Source organism: Odontesthes bonariensis, chromosome 16 (assembly GCF_027942865.1).
Source record: "Odontesthes bonariensis isolate fOdoBon6 chromosome 16, fOdoBon6.hap1, whole genome shotgun sequence".
In the NCBI taxonomy this organism is placed as follows: domain Eukaryota; kingdom Metazoa; phylum Chordata; class Actinopteri; order Atheriniformes; family Atherinopsidae; genus Odontesthes; species Odontesthes bonariensis.
In genome coordinates this window covers 11,594,374-11,616,828 of record NC_134521.1, presented here as the reverse complement: position 1 = coordinate 11,616,828, position 22,455 = coordinate 11,594,374, and the positions used below count along the sequence as shown (strand labels likewise).

At 40.2% G+C, this 22,455-nt stretch overlaps 1 protein-coding gene across 5 annotated transcripts in view; it reads left to right on the top strand.

Moving 5' to 3' along the window:
* The window catches only part of LOC142402285 (connector enhancer of kinase suppressor of ras 2-like), a 28,455-nt gene extending 6,000 nt beyond the window's left edge, over nt 1-22,455 (top strand). The window contains exons 3-22 of one of the 5 annotated variants that reach the window (XM_075487874.1): nt 655-857; nt 1,496-1,601; nt 2,545-2,586; nt 2,674-2,793; nt 5,580-5,639; nt 6,192-6,260; nt 8,335-8,481; nt 9,808-9,941; nt 11,236-11,438; nt 11,615-11,704; nt 13,166-13,356; nt 13,458-13,506; nt 13,634-13,812; nt 13,906-13,979; nt 14,711-14,782; nt 14,983-15,050; nt 17,012-17,112; nt 17,208-17,679; nt 21,048-21,241; nt 21,325-22,455. In XM_075487874.1, the coding sequence (XP_075343989.1) occupies nt 655-857; nt 1,496-1,601; nt 2,545-2,586; nt 2,674-2,793; nt 5,580-5,639; nt 6,192-6,260; nt 8,335-8,481; nt 9,808-9,941; nt 11,236-11,438; nt 11,615-11,704; nt 13,166-13,356; nt 13,458-13,506; nt 13,634-13,812; nt 13,906-13,979; nt 14,711-14,782; nt 14,983-15,050; nt 17,012-17,112; nt 17,208-17,679; nt 21,048-21,241; nt 21,325-21,372 (2,622 nt within the window). In that variant the 3' untranslated portion in view covers nt 21,373-22,455. Of the gene's footprint in view, nt 1-654; nt 858-1,495; nt 1,602-2,544; nt 2,587-2,673; nt 2,794-5,579; nt 5,640-6,191; nt 6,261-8,334; nt 8,482-9,807; nt 9,942-11,235; nt 11,439-11,614; nt 11,705-13,165; nt 13,357-13,457; nt 13,507-13,633; nt 13,813-13,905; nt 13,980-14,710; nt 14,783-14,982; nt 15,051-17,011; nt 17,113-17,207; nt 17,692-21,047; nt 21,242-21,324 lie in introns of all 5 variants that reach the window. The other 4 variants (XM_075487873.1, XM_075487877.1, XM_075487876.1 and 1 more) reach the window with 4 other exon arrangements.

The following is a 22,455-nucleotide window of genomic DNA, read 5'->3' as shown; positions in this document are numbered from 1 at the left end:
TCCCAGCATTACATTCCACTGCTCTTCCACTTGCACTCAAAATCAGTCGAACAAAAATAATATAAAAGGACAGATGATAGATGATTTAGAAGTTGGATTGATGACACGTGGGTGGAAGGTAGATGTAGACGGGTATGTGTAACCCTAGAGACCTTTAGAAAAACTAGATGGAGACTTAGTGGACTGAGGGTGCAGATGCAATTTGAATCTAAACGCCTCTCATCCTTCATCCCTGCACAGGGGGCCTTGCTTCAGCCGCAAAGCTTCTTATGTAACTGAGGTTTAGTTTTAAGTCTGTCAGCCACTCCTGTATTAAATATGATTAGTGGCCCTCCTGCTGCGCTCTCTCCTCCCAAGAAATTCTGATCTGAAAGACACCACAAGGCTGCACGTGCAGTTTGAAGGGGGTTATTAGTGTTCAGCTATCCGTAGATATTCAAAGCGACAGCTGCTTTCACATATTTGTTTACATCTGCAGCATTTCTGTTGTTTGACAAGGTGGATCTGGTTTGCCCGTGGTCTTCATTGTGCAGCGTCATCACTGCAATAGGCTTCAGTTTAAATGCTGGGGGAATTCCTGGACTAAAGCACAGTTAAAATAAACACAGACAAATTGCCAAAAAAAAAGTGAATTGAGTTTCCTCTCTCCTTTAGAATTATGGTCTGGAGACGGAGAATCTAAAGACGCTTTCTCATAAGCTCAGTGCATCTGCCAAGAACCTGCAGAATTTTATCACTGGCCGGAGGCGCAGCGGCCATTATGATGGGCGAGCCACTCGCAAGTTGCCCAACGACTTCCTCACCTCTGTAGTGGACCTTATCGCAGCTGCCAAGAGCCTCCTTGCATGGCTAGACAGGTAAGTTTTGCAAAAAGGTGGCCCTGTAATAAATTGCTAAAAAGCACATATGAGCATGCATATATTTACATGATTACACATGAATCCGCACATCCATGGATGCATTCATGCACAAATTACTTTAAAATAAACTTTACATAGATTTAAACTGTGTTTTTTGCATTTTCATAGTATGAATGTTTGCTCTGACATTTGACTGTATTCATGTTATTATAGAATAGCTTGCAGCTCGGCTTCAGAAAGCAGTGACACTGTCTTGTTTTTCTCCTCCTGTGGTGTTTAGACAAGTTGTATTTTTCTATAATGCCCATGACCAATCAGCTAACAGGAAGAAATGACTGACTAAAGACTTATATAAGTGGATTCTAACATGGTGGCCAAAAAGACACTGAACAAGTCTATTTATATGTTGCTTTATCCCTTGCTTCTCTGTGGGATTGTGTCTGTGTGTGTTTGATGAATTTGGAAGTACAAAGCTAACACTATCCAAAAGAAAAAAACAGTGACTTGCCTTCGCTTTTCCCTATAAAACCGACCAAATTTTCAGCTTTCACGATTTTACGTTTTAAAATAAATGTTCCCACACATTTACCAGTGATTAAGTCTCAGGGGAAGAATGATCTAATGGTTCAGTCCAGGTGCTCCTTCTTTTTCAGGTCTCCATTCGCCTCAGTGGCTGATTATTCGGTGACCAGAAACAATGTGATCCAGCTGTGTCTTGAGCTCACTACAATCGTACAACAGGTAAATAAACTGTATAAAATCATGTAATCACACACACCTCAAGCCTAGAAAGATTAAACTCATCAGACACCGAGTGACCTGACCCACAGTAAGCTATCAGCATCCAACATGTTTTCCATGATAGTAATAAATGATACAGTTTAGTAAGCTGTTGTGCCATTGCAGACTTCACTTTTGTTGCCTGCATAAAGCTACAATTTAGAGTATTTATCCCTTACAGAGCTCCAGTTTTGCACACGTTGCATCCATATACATGAGTGAAAAATTAAAGGTTTGAAAAACAGAAGATGGATGGAATACAGTTCTGGAGTTATTGATCTATACTTAATACTATACAAAAACTGTCAAAAGTACTTCAGCTACTTACTGATGTGACATTAAACTTCACTTCAATAGTTTATGCACAAGCGAAATAAGTTTTAACATATGGTGTAATGTGAAGCATGACCTCATTTGGCTTTAGAGTATTTTTTAGAATATCCCATGCGGTCAAGTCATTTACAGTCCATCGCAGGGTCGATTTAGATGCCAATACGTCTTTTTCTACACGCAGCTGATGAATGATAAGAGTTTGTTGTATGTGACGCAGTAAGTTATGAGGGAAGTGAAGCTCAACAGCTTTTAGCTTAGTCTGTAAGGAGAAAATGTTGATTTGAAGGTAAGAAAAAAATTAATGCGGGAAAAAGTTGGGAGTGAAAGAGGGCAAAACAGAAAGAACTGAAGGCAAAGAGAGAGGAAGACTGGCAGAGAGTAATAAAGAGACTTGCCTCCGCATTGGTGACTCATTTGTTTTGTGTTTGTGCATGCCTGTGTGGGAGTGTTGGGGGTTATAGGTGCCAAGCTGCTCAATTTTTGCTTATATCCACCTACAGCAGAAATGCCAATAATAACTCCATTTAGACAAATTCTCTTGAGCTAACGGGGCTCTCTTAATGTTCCCCAGGACTGCTCTGTGTATGAAACAGAAAACAAGATCCTGCATGTGGTGAGTTTTTTACTTTGCTCTCAGAAAATGAAGCCACTATGTGCATACTTTAAGACTGTAATGTCACCCTTTTTGTGTCTTTGTCAGTGTAAAACACTGTCTGAGGTGTGCGAGCAAATTATCTCTCTGTCCTCGGATCCCATGGTGTCCCAGTCTGCACATTTGGAGGTTGTGCAGCTAGCCAATATAAAATCCACTGAGGGCTTGGTAAGACTATCCCTTATTCAGACTTCCACAGTAGTCTGGCCACACAGTGAAAAATGTGGAGATACCCAGTTTGTTCTTGTAGTATTAAAGAAGCTCTTTGACTCACTACTCAACATTTATGAAGTCCAAAATAAAAATGACTTTCTACTTATTTACATAATAACAATTCCTGTGTTATACAGATCTAATAGAAAGTAGTAGTGTAATTAGTCCACAATTAAGTATTTTTGTATTGAAATTAGATCTAAGATGGCTTCATAAACCCAAAGTTTAGTGATTATGTCCTTTTGTGGCTAACATACATTGGTTCAAGTCCCGCATCGGACACTTTGCTGCATGTCATTCCCCCTCTCTCTGCCCCCTACTTCCTGTGTCTCTTAACTGTTCTTTCCATTAAAGGCACAAAAGCCCCAAAAAATAAAATAATAATAAAAAAAAGAAATGTAAATTAAAGAGATAAAGATAGCAGATCACTGCTGTTGCCCCTGATAACATTAACATAATTCAGAGGCGAGTCACTAAGGGCAAGTGACAAACAGTCTTGTAATTATCTGTGGCATGGTCTTTTTCCATGTAGACTGCCCTCATACTCTTTCTTGGGTCCAGATCTTTGAAAAAGTCTGCTTGATTGAGTTGACTGAATTGTCTGGCTGTGTGCCAGCAGTTTTTCATTGTAACGAACAAACGGTTCTGTAAGCACTGCAGGAGGACTACAGTTAGCCCATCAGAGCCACGATTGGACTAATGCTGCTGTCAAGCAGAAGGTCAAGTGCGTACCTTAGTCTTTAATGATTGGTTACGGAATATTAAATCCCCTTGTACACCGAAAGTGTTCAGAATAGAAGAGTATAATGAGACAAATTATTTACAACAAATGAATACAAACACTCTAGAGAATTCCTTAAAATTCCCTCCTCGCTGCCTTGCAGCATGTCTGTAATTTAGTAGAATGTAAATATGAAAGTTACACAAAGTTAGCAACATAGCTAATAAACCGATGATAAAAATAAAGGCTTGCATGTTGAAATATGAGTCTTTGGAGTCAATCATTCAGTCAAATGTTGGGTAGATACTGAAGACTAATGTGTCAAACGCACAACAATCTGTAGGCATACATGCCCAGCACTGCTCTATTCATTTACTGAGGCATTTACGAGGCAGCCTTTCAATATAATTTTCTTCAAACTTAAATAGAACTCAGTTTGTGTAAATATATGAAGGTGTAATATTGTTTTCCATGTGTTATGAAATGAGTGCAGGGAAAAGCTACCAAAAAAGTAAAGTGCAAAACCACGACTCATGCCAGATGATGGTACCTGCTAATTCCAAAAATCATGACTCATGACATATTTTGTGTGATTCAAATTTGGCATGTGCAGCATGTCTCCTACTCACTGCAAATAAAGTGAATTCACCTGCTGAACTGCAGTGCTAACTTTTCCTGATCTGTTTCCTCCTTAAAAAAACTTTCAGAAAGACAGCTTTCTAATTCGAACACTGAGCACTTATGTAGGTCTTTTTGCACCAACAAGTGGCCAAGCGCTCAGGCTGTTTCCAAAAAAGGTTGCTTGGCCCAGATTACAAAAATACATATTTCTAGTTTACATCTAGACGCATGGGTTAGGATTAGTCCTTCACATCAGCATGATGAATGTAGTCTAGATTTAATTTGAGGTGCTTCAGGCCTTGAAAAAACTGTATTAGAAAATAACAGAATCAACTCTAAAACTTTGTCATTTTAATAGGCATTCATTTGTCCTCTGTGGTTCAGAGTTTTTGATGTGTTACTCCAGCTTTAGGAGAAGTGACATTAGAATAATTAAGGTCAGTCATAAACACAGCAGTGCAATACGGTCCTGTATCTAATGCAGCCCGTCGTAGCTGTGCCAGAACTGGGTTTTGCTGAGCTGGTGGGCATGTGAGTCAGCTGATGATATTCAACAGAAACGCAACATGTTGGCCACATTGAAATTAGTGAAACAGCTACTTTGTACAAACTCTACCGCAACAACAGACAAACATGCCTACACTTTTAGTTTAGCAGCACAGACAATTTGTTGCCTTCACTGTATAACCATTAGCATTTTGCTGGACTCCATCTTTGCACTGACCTACACTCAGACACAAGCACCCTGCTTGGGGCCACAATAATAGCCCCACCCCCACACAAATGCTTGTATTGGGCATGAAGGTTCTCTCATCCGTTCAGTGAACCCTGAACACAACAGTGGGCCAAGTGGCCTAAAAATAAACCTCCTCCACTCATCTTGAAGACTGGCATGCTGCTTCTGCGTATCTGTGTGTGTGACACAGTTATGCACGTGTACTCGTGCATATATGAGTGTGAGATCGTTTGCACATGTATGTTTGTTTGTTACACACCTAAGATGCCTCTTAGTGAAAACTTTGAGTTTCATTTAGTTTGCAAAATCTCAGCAGTATTTGCAGATATTTAATCCTCCGTGTTTGATTTAATCAGCTTGGAGGCAGACTTGAGTGGGACTGGCTGCATGGCATAAATTCAGATTGTGGCAGGTACATTTGAAAAGTACACAGTGTGATGTTTTACATCTCAGCCAAGAATTTGGGAGACAAATACAAGCTTTTACTGCTGCGCAAAATGACAGAAAAAGCCAGATTTCTGCCCATTTTGCACTCCAACCAGATTAATGTAGATTTACAAATATAAAAATGTTCTGCAAATGATGGTGTGGCTGTGCTGAGATACATTGAGTTGGTATGCATTAACATGGATGACAATTAACATGTTTGCTATATTCCCTTAGGGCATGTATATCAAATCAACGTATGATGGTTTGCATGTAATTACCGGGACCACTGAAGGAGTAAGTACAAGCCTCTCTCTGTTCATCTTTGTTCACCTCACTGTTCATTCACTTGAAGTGCAATATAGAGACTGAAGTGAGCCACTTAACCTCTTCCTCCCTGGAGCACCCTCCACTGAGTCTGACTGTATTGTTCTAAAAGCACATACCAGTACAAGAGTCATTCTGATGCTACTATAACTAAACTGAATGTAGCGTTTGTGATGCTTCTTTTAGTGAAGAGTGTTTAGAATGGGTTCAATAACATTAGTATCTCTGATTCAGTATTATGAGACTGTTAATAGCTCACCCATTGTTATTTTTAATTAGACAGATAGATATTTTTGGACTTTTACTAATTTTAATCTGGTCTGGTGATGAGGATAATGAGGCTTACTGTATTTTAGAGTTACCCCATGTTTTTCTCATCAACACAGCAATAGTAACAGTTGTGAAGCTATTACAGACTGAACTTTAGTTTTTTTGGGTTGTTTTTAAGCGAAAATTAAATAAATATAGCCCGGGGCATAACAGGTTAAAGTTCCATCTCTGTAATCTCTGTCTCTCCATTAGTCCCTGGCTGACCGCTGTAAGAAAATCCACGCTGGAGATGAAGTCATTCAGGTCAATCATCAGACAGTGGTAAGACCCTGTTCATTTCCTGCTGCCATATTTCACTGTATGTGCTCTTCACATATACTGTTGTAATTTGCATATTATTTCTGTGTGCACTTTTAATTTGCATTTGCAGATTTTTTTTTATGCAAATGTCTCTTTAATTCCTACATACTTGTTTTGAAGAACAAGACGAAATCCATGCCTCAGACATTGTGTGCGGTGCACATTTACAAAAAGCAGCTGCTCTGTACATATTTGTAGCTCAGTACATCCACAGGGAGGCACCGCAGCAGCACGGTTGTTGAGTTATTGTGCTGGCTATAGTTATTGAGTTATTGTCCTGGCTATAGTGTCTCTTGTAGTACTTGGATGTGCTGCACTGCATGGACGTGCTCCTTTGCTCATCGCTGAGTTACTCGTTTTTGTCTTGTGAAAACAGATCAAGAAGCGCCTGCTTAACTAATGTACTGTGTAGAACTGGGGGTGTTGCTATTCATTCCTTATTTTAACATGGATGTTTGGTGACATCTCATCATTCTTAGCTGCGCACAGCTTCATCCTGAGCAAACCATATGGGAACGGTAAAACATTGGGAATATTATGTTGTATTTATTGTCTAGTTATTAGTGTGTGGTGGGACAATGGGACACGTGCTCTCAGATGGATGTTGGAAAATGAAAGACGTCCTGTTGCGGCTCATGCTGAGTGAGCAGCTGCTGAGTGAGTTTGACAGCTTAAGTAGGTGACACTGCACGTAAACACAGCTGACATGTCTGATGATCCAAAACTTCATTGTCACTCTGAATGACTGCTATAATCAGCTTAAATTCTGTTAATACTTTTAATTCAGTGTGGCACGTAGCTGAGAGCAAATTGTTGCAATGTTAATTGTTCTTGAACATCGCTTTGAGGTCCAACAAGAAAAACAGTAGAAAGGTAAAGCAAAGAAAAAATGTTTTCAGGCCCGAGAGACGTGAGAAAGAACCTTAAGGTTTAAAATAGTTGGAGGGTTTATAATTAAGGCAGCTGGGAGTAGTTCAGTGATGAGACATGGACCAAAGTTCACTTGATTTGAGCATCTTTTCCATAGAGAATAGATGTGGGAATAACTGCTGAGGCAATGGAGTTACTTTTACTAAAGAAGTGAGTCAAAAGAGTATTACGCTAATAAAAAACTTATTTTGAGCTTAATTGGTTACTGTTTGGTATTAGTTGAATTTATGATGCTGTGATGGCCAGTCATAGGGAAAAGCTTCAAACACACACACAGAAAAAAAGAGCGACATTTTAAAAGATTCTGTTAAAATTCCATAAAAAGAAGACAGTGGCTAAACCTTTCGAGAAACAAAAGATAAAACTTTACCAGGGCAAAACATTTGTTAGCTGAAAAAGTAAAAAATCACAGAGTTACTTATTTGAAAAAACTTTTGTGGGCTAGACATGAAACAGTCTTCTATTTCACAGAATAAAACGAGCTTTGGAACGTAACCTGTTTCAATCAGCCTGTGTCGTTAACACACTCAGTCAGGAACTTCTGTGTAGTGGCTATCAAAATGACAAATTACTTGCAGACAAACGAAGCGATCGCCAGGTCAGGGCCTGAAAATTGCCCGGTTTCTCTGGCTGCTTGGAGTATATGCACAAGATGCAATGAAATTCAGTGCAGCCGTCAGAGCGATACACGGTTTTTTCCCCCCAAACTGGACTTGGAACATTTGGTTCGGCAGTGGACTGTGTTTTTTTTAGCAGGATACTTTTTTGTGACGAATATTAAAACTGGGTTAAAGACTATTTACAGGGCAGGCAGCTCACTGCAGCAGCAGTTATATATGATGCCCTTGGCCTTGAACACTGCATTTACTTCATCCACACGGACATCAGAGACTGCGGGCTCTGCTATAGATCGTAAACATGAGGATCCATGTGTGTCTAAAATGAAATGTCTCCCTTCCCAGATGAACTTCTGCATAAAGAGGATTAGGCATCCAAATATAAAGAAGAGCAAACTATTTTTTAAACTGAATCAAATCCCTGCTCTATCCTCCTAGCGTTTTTTTAAAAATATATATATAGCTTTGGCATGCTTTTTTTGTGTTAGGTGGGCTGGCAGCTCAAAAACCTGGTGAACCTTTTGCGCGGGGACCCTGCCGGTGTCACTCTAACGCTGAAGAAGCGCCCACAGAGCACGCTCACATCGACCCCTGCTTTGCTGAAAAACATGAGATGGAAACCATTAGCTCTGCAGGTATGATGACTGCTTTAAAGGTGGGGTATGAGATCTTGGAAAAACGGTTCCTGCAAGCTATATTTTTGAAAATACACAACCTTGCCTTTCCCTTCAGCCCACCCCTCGAAACCACGCCTTCAAAACACATGAACGAGTCACGAGTCTGTGAACGCGCAGGAGGGAGGGGTGAGGGGGGCTGACGGTTGATTGGCGTGTCAGAATCCAATAGAAGTAACTCTCATCATTACTTCTATTGGTCAGACATTTCCTCTTGCTACACCCTCTACAATGGACTAAAATATTATTTTTTTCCCCCAAACATTCTATTTTAGTCGGTGCAATGGGGTCATGAGGAGGTTTTCAGACAATATGATAAAAAATTCTCCAGAAAACATCTCATACCCCACCTTTAAGTGTGCCTATTTCTGTGTGATTATTTATGTTGTTTGTGTGTTTATTTCTGTGTCCCTGTCCTTGTCCAGGAAAAAAGACCACGAACACCAGAGTTTTGGATCATCTTCAAAATGACCAAAATATGAAATAAACAGAGGACTGTAATGTGGCAACGGGCAGTAACAATAGCTTATTATTTAACCCAGGAACTCTAAAGCAAACATTTTCATGGTAATGGGGTTTATTTGGAGCTTGAACAGGCTGTAAGAGCTGTATTGTCACATCACAAAATGTTAATTATAAAGCTACGGTAATTGATGCTAAATTTATCCTTGTGACAAATTGGTTTAAGGTTCCAGCATCATTCGTTCAAATGTTAACATTTCGTCCATAAGGGGCATCTGTTGTCCTACTTCAGCCCATCCAGTTACATTATTAGGATTGTATGCCAGAGCCAGATTTGGTGGAAATGAAAGGGTTTTAAAGTATTAAAGTAGTCCAAGCTTTTTTTGAGTACCATTCCAAAGCAAAGGCTTTCTCTCCCCTGAGGCTCTGAAGCGCACTTTTGCTGGTTCTCCTCCCCCTTCACATCCTCCCCTGCAGGCAGTTTTAGGGAATGAAGTGAAAAAAATAGAGGAAAGAAATAGAAACTAATGCTTTTGGACCTTGAATGTGACTGAAATGAGCTGCTTAATCAGCTGAGTTGACTTTGATGAGAGGGATAACTACACTGAACTCCAGACTATCTTCTTCTGTGCAGCATTTAGAGTTGGGGCATTTCAAAACATACGCTGCTCATTTCATGGCTGAGATTCTCAGTCAACTGTTGGGAAGTCCAAATTTTCATTGTGTCTATCGCTGTAATTGTTTTTCTCTCTCTTCCTCTCTGTCTGGCTGTCTCTCTGGCTTTCCCACATCCTCCGACATACACATACACTCACTCACACACAGCCAATCTTCCCTCAGAGCCCCGGCAGCAGTGTCGCTACGCCCACCAGCACTTTAAGCACTCCTTCCAGGAGGAGTAGCTGTGCCCTGCAGGACCTCTACATCCCTCCTCCTCCAGCAGAGCCCTACACCCCCAGGTGAACACAAGCACACATAAAACACTTAAAGGTTGATATGCAACTTCACCAGAAATCAAAGGTACCCTATTTTGAGGTCCAAAACCACTGGCAGCACGATTGCAGCTTTTATTTTTTATGTGTTGCTAATTTATTTGTGTCATTCAAATTCATTAAACACAGAGGCACCAGGGATGACAATGTAGCACAATCCTGACGTCTTGTGCTGCTTCATGTCATTTAAAAAGTGTAGCAAAGCACCAACAAAGGAAAACTAGTGAAGAAGAAGACAGCTGTAATAGCAAATTAAATAGATGTAAACTGGCAATATTTTTAAATAAAAGGCTTTGTAAAAATAATTAGTTGATAATTAATTTTCTTTGCTTATTATACCCCATAAACATATGTATTGGATTTAGTTGAATAAGACAAAATATAAACACAAATATAGATGCTAAAAAAAATGCTTTTAGTACCTTTGATACCCCGTGTAAATCTTGATTTCTTAGTGAATCCGTCACTGAGGTGTAGCCTAAAATCCTGCTGCAGGATATACTGCCATCCAATTTTGTTCATCATTGAGCCTCAGCCGTAGCCGTATCTTTACTTAAAGCTCATTTAGACATGCTTACAGCCTCAACATGCAAAAGTCAACATTTTATGTCAACATGTTAACATGCTGATGTTATAAATCACTGCTCATATCCCTTGACTATAGACTCTTCGTCCTGTTGTAATTGTTCTGTTGTGTACATTTTAATTTACTTCAATTTAAGGGAAAAAGACTGAAACTTTAAGGGTACGCCTGGTAATTTTCTGTTTTTATTATGTCCAAATATATCCATCCATTTTCTATACCTGCTTGATAGAATTCAGGGTTGCGAGGGGCTTTAACCCATCCCAGCAGCCATTGAGCAAGGGGCAGCGTATAGTCTAGACAGGTCACCAGTCCATCACAGGGACAAACAAAACAAAAAACATGCAAACTCCACACAGAAAGCTTAAACACCGCAGCACCTGGAATAATCAGCAACCTGAATGATGAAATAAACCTTCTTACACACAGCCAAAGCGTGGTTATTCCTCTGTGCCCCTGCTGTGAAAAGCTAATTAATACATATGTGAGTCATCGTGTTGCACTGGTAGACATGCACTCAACCCTGAACCTGAACTCTGTCTTTTGTTGGAGTTGTTAGACTGATTGCCTTTCAACTGAAAAGAATATATATTTTTTTTTTTTAAAAAGTGAGCTTACATGCTGTTGGCATAGCTTTTTTCAGTTCTCTGACTGATATGTTGCTATCTTTCACTAAAGAGATGAGAAGCGAAACCTACAGGATGAAGATCCTCAATCTGACATCCATGCTGCAGAAGGATCTGAGTCACCAAACTCCTACCTCGACCAGGAGTGTCGGCGCCGATTTCCCCTCGTGGAGGAGGATGCTATACTTTATTGTTACGAATACGACCAGAACCAAGAGGTGGCATCAGTCCGCAGGGGGAGCACTCCTACTTATGGTGAGACCTCTGCCTTATCTGAAGATGCATCTCTGTGATCGTGAGAGCTAAGAATCCAAGGTCCTTGGAATGCAACGTGCTTATGTTTCTAGGTGTTTTTGAGACATCTGCAGCTGTTTGATGTGTGTGTGGGCAGCTGTGCAACATTGACGATCCTTGTGCCTCCTTTGCTGCAGGCAGGCTTAGACCCATCTCAATGCCAGTGGAATACAACTGGGTGGGAGACAACGAGGACCTGGCGAAGATGAGGAGAGAGAGCAGGAGAGGTGAGTGGGAGGCAGTGGGAGAAAGGAAAAAAAAGAAAGGGAGGCAGAGAAGGACAGAGGGAGCTGGGGTGAGGGGGTGGATATCTCATAATATCCTCAACCTCTCAGATCTCGGAGCCAAGAAGTAGAAGCGTGAGCTGGCCTGTCAAAACTGATAACATGCTGGATATCAGCTCCTGCCTCCATCTCCTCCATATGTTCAGAATCTATCTCTGCTCCCTATTCCCCTTCATCCCTCTGTTACAGTTGCTCTCAGCTTGGCCATTTCTCTCTGTTTGGATATAAAAAGTACACTGTTGCTTTGGCAACTGTATAGATATATTTTCCTGAGATGTTCACATTTCATTGGTTATTGTTAAGCCAGGTGGTAAATGCAGTAGGAGGAGACTGCATTGGTGTTCATCAGAATCAGAGAAGGACTTGAGTGATGTGTCTGTTTCCTCTGAGGATCATGGTTCCTCTTTTGGGCTTTTCAGGAAAACAGATGGAGCTATATTTATCTACAAGAGACAGTACTTGGAAGTTTTGAGGGCTTTCTGCCTGACAACAGCTTCCTCTGTAATTTTTTCAACTTAACAAGTCCCCCAGTCAAAATAACTATAGAAGTTGTCTGCCCATACCCTTAAATTTGACCCATAATGGCTTGTTGTAAAGCACTGCCCGTGGAAATACGGCTCATATGAGCATTTATTAAATCTGAGCACGTGTCATTCTCATCTCTTTACTTTAAAAAGCCACAAAATCCTCCTAAGGAGGCTGAAGGCATGTTACACGCAGCTCATTCAAGCATAGCATGACAGATGTTCAAAACCAACATATAGCAAATTTTACAATGTGTAAAATGGTCCACACAAACATAACACCTTTTTAACCTTGTCTCAGCTCTATAAAACACTTTGCATGTGTTTCTCATTCACCCAGACACTCATATAGTGCTTCTTATTATATATGCATGCACTTTATGTACAGTTTACAGGGCTTTTTCTTTATAGTTACGCACCAATGAACATATCAAGAGTAATATGGGGTTCAGTGCCTTGCTCAAGGGCACTTTGAAACATGGATGCGCTCTGGATTGAACCCCCGGCCTCCCAGTTGAAAGTCGCCCACTTTACCAGTCTAACCACAGCTGCCCTGACTGTGGCCTTCATGGACGCCATTTTGCTGGTTTCCTTGGTTTCGTGGAACCACAACACATGAAAGATGAATTAAAGAAAACTGCTACTAATAGCCTGTTAAGCAGCATCAGGAGGAAAGCCACATTAATTCTATTTATCTGCACCTTCAGCAGGCAAACACTGCCATGTTTCTCGTACTTGTGAGTGCAATGGTTGTGTACATGCAGCCATGGTTTTACGAGCATAAATACACAAAAGATTAAAAGATCCATAGATATGATTTGTCATTCACCATCCCATTCAGTGTTCAGTACTGAGTTTGCTTCTTTTTGTGTCCTTGCAGAGAATTCCCTGCTGCGTTTTGCAAGTGAAGACAAACCCCACGGGGAGAACTTTCTGCTGGGCCGCAGCCTGAGTCAGAACAGGAGGAAGATGGAGCGAGGAAGCAGCCCCACTCATTACACACTCGTCCCCGCCCTCCAGATGCAGGTCTCCCTGTCCACGTCCAGCTCTGACTCTGCATCCCTATATCATGTCAGTCCCTTATGTGCCTATGAGAAGTAAGAAGTAGCAGTGGGAGCACATAGTAGTGCTGGGATCTGCTGTATGTCATCAATCTTTTTTTTCCCCTGCAGGTGTTTGAGCGCTCCTCGCTGCTGTCAAGGTCGAAAAAGAAGAATAAAGGTAGAAAAATTTGTTTAGGGATATTTTACTTGAGTGCACATGTGTACTCAAATACAAGCATGAGCAGATGTTTCTTTGGTGAGCAGTGTTTCTTGACCCCTCCTCTGCTCTGTGTCCCCACCTACAGCTGCAAGTCCTATGTCTTCTACCAGCAAGCGGCGGATTTCCTGCCGGGACCTGGGTCAGGGGGACTGTCAGGGCTGGCTGTGGAAAAAGAAGGATGCTAAAACCTATTTTTCGCAGAAGTGGAAGAAGTACTGGTTCATCTTGAAAGATACGTGCCTGTACTGGTACATGAATGAGGAGGTGAGTACGAGCAGTTTCTTAGAATAGATCGCACCATGAAAACTTTATTCAAACTGTTAAAATTTGATGGAAATCTGATTTTGCTTCTCTCAGGATGAAAAGGCAGAGGGCTTTGTCAGCCTCCCAGAATTCAAGATTGATCGAGCTACTGAATGCAGAAGGAAATAGTAAGTATGGATTTTACAGCACATAGTGAATGGTATTTAATTCAGCCTCAGATTTATACAAATCTAGTTGTATGTTTCGGGGCTGCACGGTGGTGTAGTGGTTAGCACTGTCATCTCACAGCAAGAGGGTTCCTGGTTTGAATCCTGGCTGGGGCCTTTCTACCCTCTCTGGGTACTCCGGCTATCTCCCACCACGCAAAAACATGCATGTTAGATTAATTGGTGTCTTTAAATTGACCCTAGGAGTGAGTGTGAGCGTGCATTGGTTGTTTGTCTCGTTTGTGTCTGTGTGGCCCTGTGATGGACTGGTGACCTGTCCAGGGAGCGCCCTCCCCCTCGCCCAGTGACAGCTGGGATAGGCTCCAGCCCCTTGATTTGGTTTAAGCTGGTATAGTAGATGGATAGTTATACAATTCATAAAGCTGTAAGCTTATATTTTATGGCACATATTGAGAGACAGTTCCTCAGAGATATTGCATTGAAGAGATAATCTTATGCAAGTGGATCATTTTTAACGTTTTTAGCTGAAGAAGTTGCATTTACTTCTTCTCCCTTTACGAAAATCAACTAAATATGTAGTTTGCTCATGGTTGGTCATACTATTGCTTCCAAATCTATGAATAAATCTGTATTAATCTTTTCCTTCATATTCATTTTTATCCATATTGTATTATTTGCTATACTGTATGTCCTTTTTCGTGTTCTCACAAGTTAAACTGCTTCCCTTTCAGCGCTTTCAAGGCTTGCCATCCGAAGATAAAGACCTTTTACTTTGCTGCGGAAAATGTAGATGACATGTCCCGGTGAGTTTACTAGGCTTTGAAAGCCTTGCTGCAAACTCCCCCAGTCCTGCATTCAAACCCCCACTGCCGACATACGAAATGCATCCACTGGACCACCCACTATCCTAAAAACAGAGTGGGAAAAACACACACATTAAAGCGCAAGATGTTTCATACACTGCTGACCTGCAGTGCGTCATGAATGTTATTTCCCCCCACAGGTGGCTGAGTCGTCTCAGTATGGCAGTTGCAGGTTACTCTGAGCAGGAGAATATGCGCCAGGACCAAGGTGAGATTACTCACTGTCTCTGTTCATGAAACTGCAACAATATCTCTAATACTCTTACAGGCTGCTGAAATTAAGCAGTGGGGTGGTGTGCGGTTGCTTTCAGATTGAATAATCATATTTAGATTAGTTAGAACAAACGTGTGTATGGACCCTCGGCTATATCAATACATGCTGCCAACAAGCAGCTCAGAGCTAAATTTAACTTGCATTCACTTTCCAAAGCTGCTTTATCAAATAAATGGTCACATGCAGCTCATGAAAGAAAGAAAGAAAGAAAGAAAGAAAGAAAGAAAGAAAGAAAGAAAGAAAGAAAGACAGAAAGAAAGAAAGAAAGAAAGAAAGAAAGAAAGAAAGAAAGAAAGAAAGAAAGAAAGACAGAAAGAAAGAAAAGGAAACAAACAAAGAAACCAAAAAGATAACCCAAGAAAAAAGTATGTTTGAGTATGTATTTAAAAAAGCTATATAGACTACAGAACTAGTATGTTTACTGTTGATATATCTCATCCAGAAAGTGATACATATCGATGAAAAGCCAAATATTTTTGCATTTCATGAAACAGCCAGCTCACAACAGAAATAGATGGTATAGTAATTCCCTTGTTCGTGTGCTTTGCTTGAGCTTGCTTTTCTGCCTCATTCCAGCACCATCAGAAAAGCCAAATGCACGGTGATAAAAGTTAAACGCTCACCAGCAATTTTCACAGTGGCAAGCCTCTCCTAAAAATGGGATTTTCCCTGTTAGGTGTGACAGTTTCTTTCAGACAGTTTACAGGAGTACAAGTACAAGACATGGAAAATGATCCAAGGAAAACATCCGTGCACACAATAAATATACAATAATAAAGCTAAAGCAATAAAAGATGTAAAACAGTAAAGCTAATATAGAAAAGGGAAAAAATAATACACGCGAGAGGAAGGACATGTTTGTTTTTAGTAAGCAGATCAAACTTTTACTGACTTAAATAAAAATATCCAGACAGCTCTGACTGTGCTGAGAGGTCAACCGGCGGACAACAGTGTCTCTGTACCTCACCTATTCGAGGTAAAGAGAACGTGGCTACAGACTGTTAGTAACTATGAAGACTTGACTGGTCCGTACAGTAACACTTATGAGTAATTATTTCTCTTGCTTTTGGAATGCTTATATTGACTCACACACTTTGTGCTTAAGTGTGTGTGTGGGAGGGGTGGGGGTGTCATACTTTAGATATTGTGATGGATTTGATTGTTCCATGTGAAACACTTAAAGCAGGAGTCTCAGAAGGTTTGTCCATTAACAAAAACATTTTGGAACAAGCATACGAGCTATTTAGTATTGATTTATTATCTTATTCAATGAAACTATGTCAGAAACGTTTGTCCTGGTTTTTCTATTGGCAGGTTTGTTTTCATTCTTTTTTCCGCTTTTCTGAAGAATTTATAAGAAAACAAACATGGAATTGAATTTAACATAAATCCTAATTTATTGTGTTTGTGGATGCAATGAACGGAGACTGGATGTATTGAATTTAATAAACAGATCTTATTTCTAGGTCAGCAGCAAAGACATGTAGGCTGTCTTTGCTTTATGCTGAGGCGGAAAGGCGCACTTGTTATTTTTATATTTTTGCTATTCAGACAGGAAATAATGTAACTAACACTTCTGCTATTTAGAGAAGCTGACATAGCCAAAGTCGATGTGTGAGAAGTCTGTCATTGGTTTTGTGAAGAGAAGCTTCTTTTTTTTATAGGTACATCATTAAATCAGATCCACAACACCTCCAGACGTCTTCACAGCAAGTTCTCACTTTTAAGATTTGCTGCTGCAGTCAGAGCACATATTTAGAATTTGAGCATCCTGACCTGTTCACACAGAGCACAATACGCCTGTATGAGTCATATTATAACTGTTGTCCTTATATGCAACAATAATTTGATTTAGCCTTTAAGTAAGAAAACGAGTCTGTTCATTCATGATTCAGATTACTGGAGTGAGAGCGATCACGAGGACATGGAGATGCCCCAAATGCCCAAACAGGACAGTCCGCCGCCACCTTATGACACCTATCCTCGGGCATCCTCAGTGAGTTTTGCACACTGCTGCTGGTATTAAACATGACACGGGTATCTTCTGATGTGACACACTACTTTTCTTTTCTTGCAACAATCTGTATTTAGGTGAGTCCCTACCTGGAGCCAAAACGTGGCCACGTTTCCTCTTCTGACACCTTTCATTCACGTTCCTCTCACGAGGAATTCCACTCAGAGCCCCAGGAAAGCAGCAGCAACAACAGCGTCTCCCCTGGGCAGAAGACGAGCAGTCACCGAAATTCATGGCAGGACCAGATGGAGAGCAACACAAGGATGCACTACCTCCAGACGTTTCCCGTCGAGGAATCCCTGCGATCTGAAGACAGAGACCAGCTGGCAATGGAGTACCGCAGGCAGTCCACTCTGCCTGCACAGCGCAGCCTGCTGCAAGAACAGTACAGAGCCCTGCCACTGCCCCTCAGGGCCAGTTTTGATTCAGATGCCGGAGGAAAACCTCGCAGTTTCACACTTCCCAGAGACAGCGGGCTCCACGCTATCCTGGCCGCCACCACCGCTGCATCAGATCAGAGGGAACCCCAGCACTATCAGCTGGATCGAGGTAGAGACACAGGTCAGACTCAGTCTCCACAGGAATTTTCACAGGAAATGCAAATTAAACGCATTAAAAACGAAAAAAGTCCAAACAATTTAAAATTACCATAAGTAATAATATAATATACATATATAGATATACGTATATTTATATGTCAAAGGTTTGATGAAATCCAGTGTCTGTTTAATCAAAAGCCCTTATAAACACTTAGTTGAAAGGCAATTTAAACCAACTCATTACAGCAAATCTGATGCAGCTGAAGGCCTACCTGAGCTGATCTGACAGGTCTATGGGGGCACTAAAAAGTTATAATAGACAGTTAGAGAAGGTCAAGTTATCCCACTTAACATTACCATTTGAATTATCCTGACATGAGAATGTCCTATATCAGGACTACATGCTGTTCAGTCTTTCATCAGCTTGGGATTGAGCAAATGCATTTATTTATCATCAGGTATTTTATTAAAGTCCATAACAGGCAGTCAGAGCCAGCAAATGTCAGAGGTTGAATGCTCGCTATTATTGCTCTATTGGAGTGGAGTTGAAGCCAGCCTATTTGGCGTCCCTCCAAGACCTCCGGGGCAGTTGTCCAAGGGAGATCAAATTTAGTATCTTATTTGATACTGATTTATGTTGGCGTTCTACTCTCCCTTTCTCTCTTATATACACTCATACTCATTCCTTCTCTCTTTTGTTGCTCTCTCTCGTGCCTGATCGAGATGCCGTTGTGCCTCTCAGCACTGTTTGGATGGGGAAGCGAGAAAGAATCCTTTCAGCCTATGTTAATGTTGAATTCTGAAAAGGATGAAGAAACATGCCTGAGGGTCCTGTCTTCATGTCCTCATTTATCTATTGCTGCCCCCATCCATACTCTCCACCGCTTCCTATAAAGATGTGAGAGATACAAAACAGGCGGCTAACAAAGCATAATACATTTCAAAGCACATGTCAGAATCTGCCACCGTACATCCAAAATAAAAAACAAAGTGACAAATACAAGGATGACAGCCTTAAGTGTAATGTGCATGTCATGCCAATAGAGGGCAGTGCATTAAAAGAAGAGATGAGGTGTCCTGGTAGATTATTAGGTTGATGCATGAATGTGTCTCCAGGGTTTGAGGCCATATTTCTCCCTTTGTTTCTATCCTGTACAATATCTTGTAAAATACCTCAATGAAGGCGCATACCACAGAAATATGTGTTTCAAAGACCCAATGCGATTATCTTCTGAGCCTAAAGAACATTAGTAAGTGGGCATAGAACAAAAAAGTAATAACAATCTAAATAAAGGTAAGAGTATTCATTTTACATGAATGATGCTTCTACTAAGAGATAGTTTCCTTTTTTAGAAAATGTTAATCAACAAATCATCCTTTATTATTTCTTTTGTTGTCTTTTATTTTCTAATTCCTTGTTTTGTTTTAATTCTTACTTTGTGAAGTACTTTGGGTTTTACATGTTTAATAAGTGCTATATAGATAAAGTTAAGTTGAGTTTGTTTGTTAGTTTAATTAAAAACTCACTTTGTTGTACAGTTGAGGAATTAAAGTTCATGTGTATACACTAAGAAAAAGATGCTTCAGTGCCAGTAAATGTGGGAAAAAGAGATCTGATAATTCAATTCAATTTTATTTATATAGCGCCAAATTACAACAAATGTCATCTCAAGGCACTTAAATAATATAGTCCAATTCAAGCCAAATGGAGTTCAATTCATTGTAATCATAATCTAATCCAATCCAATTAATTAATGATAATACATTCATAGATTTTTAAGTGCTTACTTTGAAAACATTTGCCTTTTTCCAGATACATCCTCCTCTCTGACCAGTAAGAGTTAAATAAAAGTAAATTGATTTTGATCAGTGGCTCAACAAATTAGACACATCAAAGCTTTTTGAAGGAACTTTGGCTGATTAAAGAGCTTCCGACTTCAGTGGTAACGTTAAAGAAAAAATAAGATTAAAAGCATTCATAAGGCTAAGGAGAAGCTTTGTGCTTTTGTCCTAAACATTTATATGTGGAAAGGAAAGGATTTTGGTCTGAGAATTGTGTGGTGTTCTTTGCAGTGCACCTTTAGAGGTATCTCCTGTGATATTTGACTATTAACTAAAATTTTCTTGAGGGCCAAAACAAATCTGTCCATTGAATTATGTGTTACGCTGATTTATGCTCTCAATCAACCAAACTGAACGATCAATTTCACTGTTATTTACATTATTTAGTTTTTATAATTACTGTACAATGACAGATACAGCGACAGTTACTTTCTTGCTGTTGTTTCGGAAACAAAGCATCGAGCTCTGTCTAATTAAGCAACGGTGAGAAGCTGCGTAAAGTGGCTCATATGCCTTTTAATAATGTCTTTCACAAATGCCGGGGAGACCAGCCGCTTTTACCTCTTATCTCATTGGTAATATAGATGATGTCGTGTTGTGATGAAGTGGCGGTGAAGTTTTTATCCATACAAAAATAAATAGATTTTCATGTTTTACCAGACAGTAACGCACAGATGCAGTGGGTTAATGTAGCACATGATCAGATGCTCAGAGGAATCTGGCAGATTAGATTAGCACATAAATAAATTACAGCACTGTCCAATCCGTCCTCATCCATGTTTTTACCTACGATAATCAACTGCAGCACCTAGTTGTTTCTTCTTCCCTGTCCGAACTGAATTGATAAGAGAAAAACAGTTTAAAAGCTTCTGCTCTTGTCCAACCATATATGAGTGTTTTCAAATGCTCGGCATGCTTGTTGGCTTGATGTGATTTTTTTTTTAAACTAACACATGTAGCGCTCTCATGCTAACTCCTACTGTTCAAAGTTGGTCCCAAGAGGTGACAGTTATCCAAAAAGCATCATAGATTTCTGATAGCTATAATCACAGTATGCTTACTGTACCGGTCCGTTTATATAGCACTAAAAACCCACCTGGCAGTATTTGGTCAACTGTTTTCTGTTGACCTTTGTTGTGTCACAGAATCTGCAGATCCTCTTCTAAAAATGACTAATTTTCGTTTGAAAGATGGGTAAGAAGATTAACAAAAACGAAAACATCTACAGATGTGAAAACGTTCTTATTCACAGTCACCAGACTCCATTAATAAAGGAGCTCATTTAGTGGTGGGGTCTCAATAAAATTAAGGTTTGTCTGCAGTCTTACTTACTTGGATGTTCATAGAAAGATCCAAGTTGCATCTTCTTGAACAAATTACTTCATTGTCAACACTGGTCTTCTTCATTCCCACAACCAAACACACAACAGCTGTTATTCTTAAGAAGATATAATGATAAGAAGATATGACAGACACCCACTCACACAGTTTCAGTTAGATGTGAAATCCTTGATGGTTGCTTGTCCTTTTTGCTAGGCCATGGACGTGACTGCCGACTGCAGACAGACTCACTGGTGGATTTGTACCGGGCTCTGGAGCAGACCAATCTGTCCACCTCTGCTGACCACAGATCAGCTGGCCGCCTGGAGTATAAGCGGTCCTTTGTCCGCAGAGACCCCCTGCTAAATGAGAAGCTTCACCGCTTGCGGATGCTCCATAGCTCGCTGAAGGTATGACAACAAGTTTAAGCACTGATTTTTATCCACATAGATGCATTTGCATATTAGGAATTAATTCTTTCATTTCCCAACAGAATGTTCCTCTTCAAGACAGAAATCATTCGTTAGAGTTTTTAGGGTAGCATGTTAAGGATCGCCACCTCAGTATCATCTCTGGCTGTGCCTCACGCTGCTGGCTTCCCCCCTGCTGGAGACAAAGGTCACCAAAAACCCTCTTTCTCCCACTCATCTCTCTGTCTCCTCTCCTTTTACTGCTCCCTTATCTTCACTCAGCGTGCAGGAGCTCAAAGACTTGATGTCCCTTTTTACCTCATCACTCTTTTGTTTCTAAGACGAGGACTCTGACAGAAGGAAAACAAAAGATGTCTGGCGATGTGAAATAACTAAGATTTACAGGGTTTATGGCAAATAAGCACTTTGTGTCCATGTCAAAGATTTGTCTGGGGGCTTTTGAAATATCATGCATGGCCACCTCCGTTGAATTGTTTTGAACATTATGCTGGAGTCGTGTACAGCAACTCTTAAGAAGCATTTTTTGGGTGTATGCAACATTTCATTATGCATGTTCGTTTGATTCATGGGTATGTTTGTTCTATGAGTGTAAAGGCTGTTAAGCATATATATACATATATATATTTAATATTACATTCCAACCACAGTGATTACACAATGTTTTGGGGTACTTATTCATATTGTACATCAAGTGCTGTGCCTCAGTGATAGTGAATGTACATTGTACCTTTTTAAGAGAGATGAGTGAGTAAGATTTAGAAAGCAAGGCATTCCTCAAGGCACAAAAATATGATGCTTGGCAATAATGAACTAATGTTGTAAATTACAAAGGAATGATCAGAGTAGTTGTCTATTTTTGTATGCATGCTGTCTACCTGATTGTTTGTAAGACAGTTTTGTAATTCTAAGTGGTTCAGAGAATACTGTTGTTATCTTTCCCACCCCCATGCACCCACAAGCACCACAGTGTATTTTTAGTTCTTCTTATAAAACTGGCCCAGAATATGTAATCATTTTTTTAAGTGTTCGCCATTAAAAGATGAATAGCTGTATTTATTAAGTGTTTAATGTAAAAGCATGCTTCGTAAAACTAAAACACATTACCATGTCATTTGAAACTGACTCATATTGCACACCTGTGCCATACTGTAGCTCCATTACTTTTTTATTAAATAAATTCTGGTACAAGCATA